Below are 3,490 nucleotides of genomic sequence, written 5' to 3' on the forward strand. Positions count from 1 at the left end.
GAAAGAAAGTGTCAAGATATAGTGTCTTTTCTTTAACCCCTGAAACTTTTAAAGTGGTGGCCATGATGAAAAAGTGTTGGAATTTCATGAGGAAAGGAGGCGTGGCCGTAGGATTATTACTTCACCTAGTGGAAGTGCGTCTGCTCGTCAAAACAAACGTGATCACCTTTTCCTAACTCCTTTATTCCATAACCCCGTGACGTCATCCACGGGGTTGTGTAAAAGTGGATAGGAAAGGAGATAGGAGGGACTATTCGGACGCAGCCTTGAAGTCATATAGAGTGCACTTATCACGTGACCTGAACTGGCCAATGAGGGGCTGCGTATGCATAGTGTTTAGTCTATTCATACATTTAACGTATCAATAGCCACGGTCTAAGAAATGCAGCCAATGATTAGCCATTTTTAAAGCTATGCTGAAGGTTTTCTAAGTATTTCCCTTTACAAGAGTTTCCAGCTAATATAACTATCCCATAATAAACAGTATGGATTATGGATAAGTAGTTTTTTATTCAATGGATTCTGCACTTTTTAGTCATTTTAGAATTGAATGACCAAGCATTTCATTTATTCATTCAGTCATGGTGCTATTGGATGCTAAATAACCTTAATGACTGTTATTTTAAAAAAATACAAGATGATTTAATATACATCTGCCTAGATTTTTATTTTATTAATTTTTAATGCATTGGATTTAATTCTGACCTCTGGTTGTTTTAAATATTGAACCCTGTCTTCCTGCTCCTCTTAGACTCTTTTCACCTACCCAGAGAACTGGCGAGCCTTCAAGGCCCAGATCGCAGCCCAGTACAGCGGGGATCAGCTCAAAGTTGCCAGCAGCTACCCTGCCTTCACCTTTGGGCTGACAAACCGCACTCCAGCCTTCCTTAACAACTTCCCTCTGGGAAAGGTGAGTCCGTACTATTCATTTTTAAGTACATAGGGCTGGTACGGTATAGATTTGGTCTGATTCAATATTTTCATTACACATGGATGTTGTATTGATCCATATTGTGATTAGATGGTAATTATTAGGGATGTGAAATTAATCTTCGGGCGACCGTGGCTCAGGTGGTAGAGGGTCATCTTCTGATCGAGAGGTTGGGGGTTCGATCCCAGTACCTGACTGTGTCGAAGTGTCCTTGGGCAAGACACTGAACCCTAAGTTGCTCCCAGTGGTCGACTAGCGCCTTGCATGGCAGTCCTGTCCCACTGGTGTATGAATGTGAGAGTGATTGGGTGAATGAGCTGATATGTAAAGCGCTTTGAGACTGCTTCAGTGTGGTGATAAAGCGCTATATAAAATCAAGTCCATTTACCATTCCAACAACTCAAGATTAAATTCCGACTCTTGGGGTGATGATTTGATTCAAACCGATTCTTGATTCACAATCAATACTTTTTGTAACAAAGGGTACCAATAAAAACAGATAATGTTCACAGGGTTCCCACAGATCCTTAAAGGAGCATAGGGCAGGATTTATAAATCAGACTCCATAGTGACACCACGGTGGTTAGTGTAACTGCAGCCATCAGCCCAGCCATCAGTGGGAGCGCATCAACTGTTTTTAATGCTTTTTATTTTTTATATTTTTGTTGTTTTAAAGATTTCTGGCTCCTTTTGTAATCTTGTGTGTTTTTGGGGTGATATTGATACATTTTTAGCTGTTTGTGTATTTTACTGTCATTTTGTGTATTTTCTGTGTATTTTCTTCAGTCCGTTGCTTATCTGCACTAGTCACTGGAAAAAAGTACCCTCACCCATAAGTTTAAGTAGATGGGGCTAGAATGGTATAATTTTGTCCTGATTCAATATTGTCACGACACTTGGGGGCCGATTTGATCCCTAATGCAATTAGATGGTAATTGTTTAGCGATCTTAGATTCCTTATTTTCTTTATCCCAAAACCAAAGTTAAATGAAATTTTGGGAAACAATATGAGTCATGATTCCAAAAAACAATACACATCACTGTCAGAAATGTATTTCAACTGCACATGAAATGGCTCTACACCAGTGTTATTCAACCCTAGCGTCGCCTGGAATCTCTTTATTTGGGAACCACCGCTCTACACTAAATGGATGCATATGGAGACATGATTTATTAGAAATATCACAAATAAAAGATCATGATACATAATTAATTGCTATTTGTAGGCTATTTTATTCTTATCGTCATAATGAAGTCCTCAATAACTTTTAATATCCCCAGTCTAGGTAATCCAAACAAGTGTGAAACCAGTTTAAATTCCTCTATATTGACACGTTCATTTTAGACACTGTTTTCATAAACCTTACATGGGTGTGTTGGATTTCAGGTACCTGCCTACCAGGGAGATGACGGCATCTGCCTGTCCGAGAGTAATGCCATTGCTCACTATTGTAAGTATCTCACTCTTAAGCCCAAGATCATTGACCACCACTTTGGTGACGTGCAAGATGCAGCCTTTTATTCGGGGTTTTTATATTTGAATTGCATGAAATGTTTTAGTCCAACATTTTTTAACCAAGTAAACACTGTAACTACCATATTATCAACAGCCGTAGCTCTCTCACTTTGAAAGTTATACAACACATCAACTTCAATTCTACTTTCATTATTTATTTAATGTCAACACCAAAAGTAAAGGCATGTGACCTATTTTATGTTTACTAATATGAGGACAGTGTTTTGTTAATGGTAGACAAATTGATCATTTCAGTTATTATGCTTATCCACTCACGCTTCATTCAAGTTGCATTAATATATAAAAAGATAGAACTAACGCTAAGAACATTCTCAGCCAATAAGACTAAAACTAATACACGATTTTGTCCATGAGACTAAAACTAATACACGTTTTTGTCCATGAGACTAAAGCTAAGGTGGCTCCTGAAAACAACACTTCCTGGTAGAGCCTTAGTTAATGTGCCTGCATCATTCTTTGATCCAATTGGTCAATTTAATGCAGCCACTAACGCTTAAAAATACAAGCAGTAGATCGAGAGAGAAAGCTCGACCCAGACTCTGAGGAGTGTCAGACCAAGGTGAAGGAATACTTTACCATGGAGGGAGACTTCAAGCATATGAGCAAAGCTTTCGGTCAGGCCTTCATCTTCACGTGAGACACTGGGAACGTCAACAACAGCACTCAGCGTTTCTGCTACACAACACTGTTGAACTTGTAAAATAAAGTTCCTTACCCTGTGGACAAACTAAGATTTAATACGTGTAGTATGAATCCTGTTTTTGTGTAATGTTGGATTATCTTTGTTTGCAAGCGATATTCTTTAGATTTATGTTTGTGTTTTTTGACATTTAAATTGTATGTATAAAATAAGGTACATTTGTATATTTTATATATTTTGCATTATTTGAAAAAAGGCAACTCAAATGTAATTGTAAAATGCTTGCATTTCTTTTGTGTGTAACTCACTTGAATGTTGGGCATATAAGCATTTTGCTTCTGCCTGTTTCAGTCTTGTTATACAATTTTTAAATTGTGATTTA

General features: G+C 37.8%; 1 protein-coding gene across 1 annotated transcript; it reads left to right on the top strand.

Annotated features, from left to right (window-relative positions):
- Positions 1-351: 351 nt before the first annotated feature.
- On the top strand, positions 352-3,105 carry LOC114470710 (elongation factor 1-gamma-like). The gene is made up of 4 exons (XM_028459053.1): positions 352-422; positions 752-910; positions 2,319-2,427; positions 2,978-3,105. Exons 1-4 carry the CDS (start codon positions 414-416, stop codon positions 3,103-3,105), a joined length of 405 nt encoding a protein of 134 aa, XP_028314854.1. The 5' UTR covers positions 352-413.
- The last annotated feature ends 385 nt before the right edge of the window (positions 3,106-3,490 follow it).

This window comes from Gouania willdenowi, chromosome 10 (assembly GCF_900634775.1).
Source record: "Gouania willdenowi chromosome 10, fGouWil2.1, whole genome shotgun sequence".
Classification (NCBI taxonomy): domain Eukaryota; kingdom Metazoa; phylum Chordata; class Actinopteri; order Blenniiformes; family Gobiesocidae; genus Gouania; species Gouania willdenowi.

Coding starts and splice junctions, on each gene's coding strand:
- LOC114470710 (XM_028459053.1), top strand. Junction 911..2,318: donor ACAACTTCCCTCTGGGAAAG/GTGAGTCCGTAC, acceptor GTTGGATTTCAG/GTACCTGCCTACCAGGGAGA. Junction 2,428..2,977: donor GATCATTGACCACCACTTTG/GTGACGTGCAAG, acceptor AAATACAAGCAG/TAGATCGAGAGAGAAAGCTC.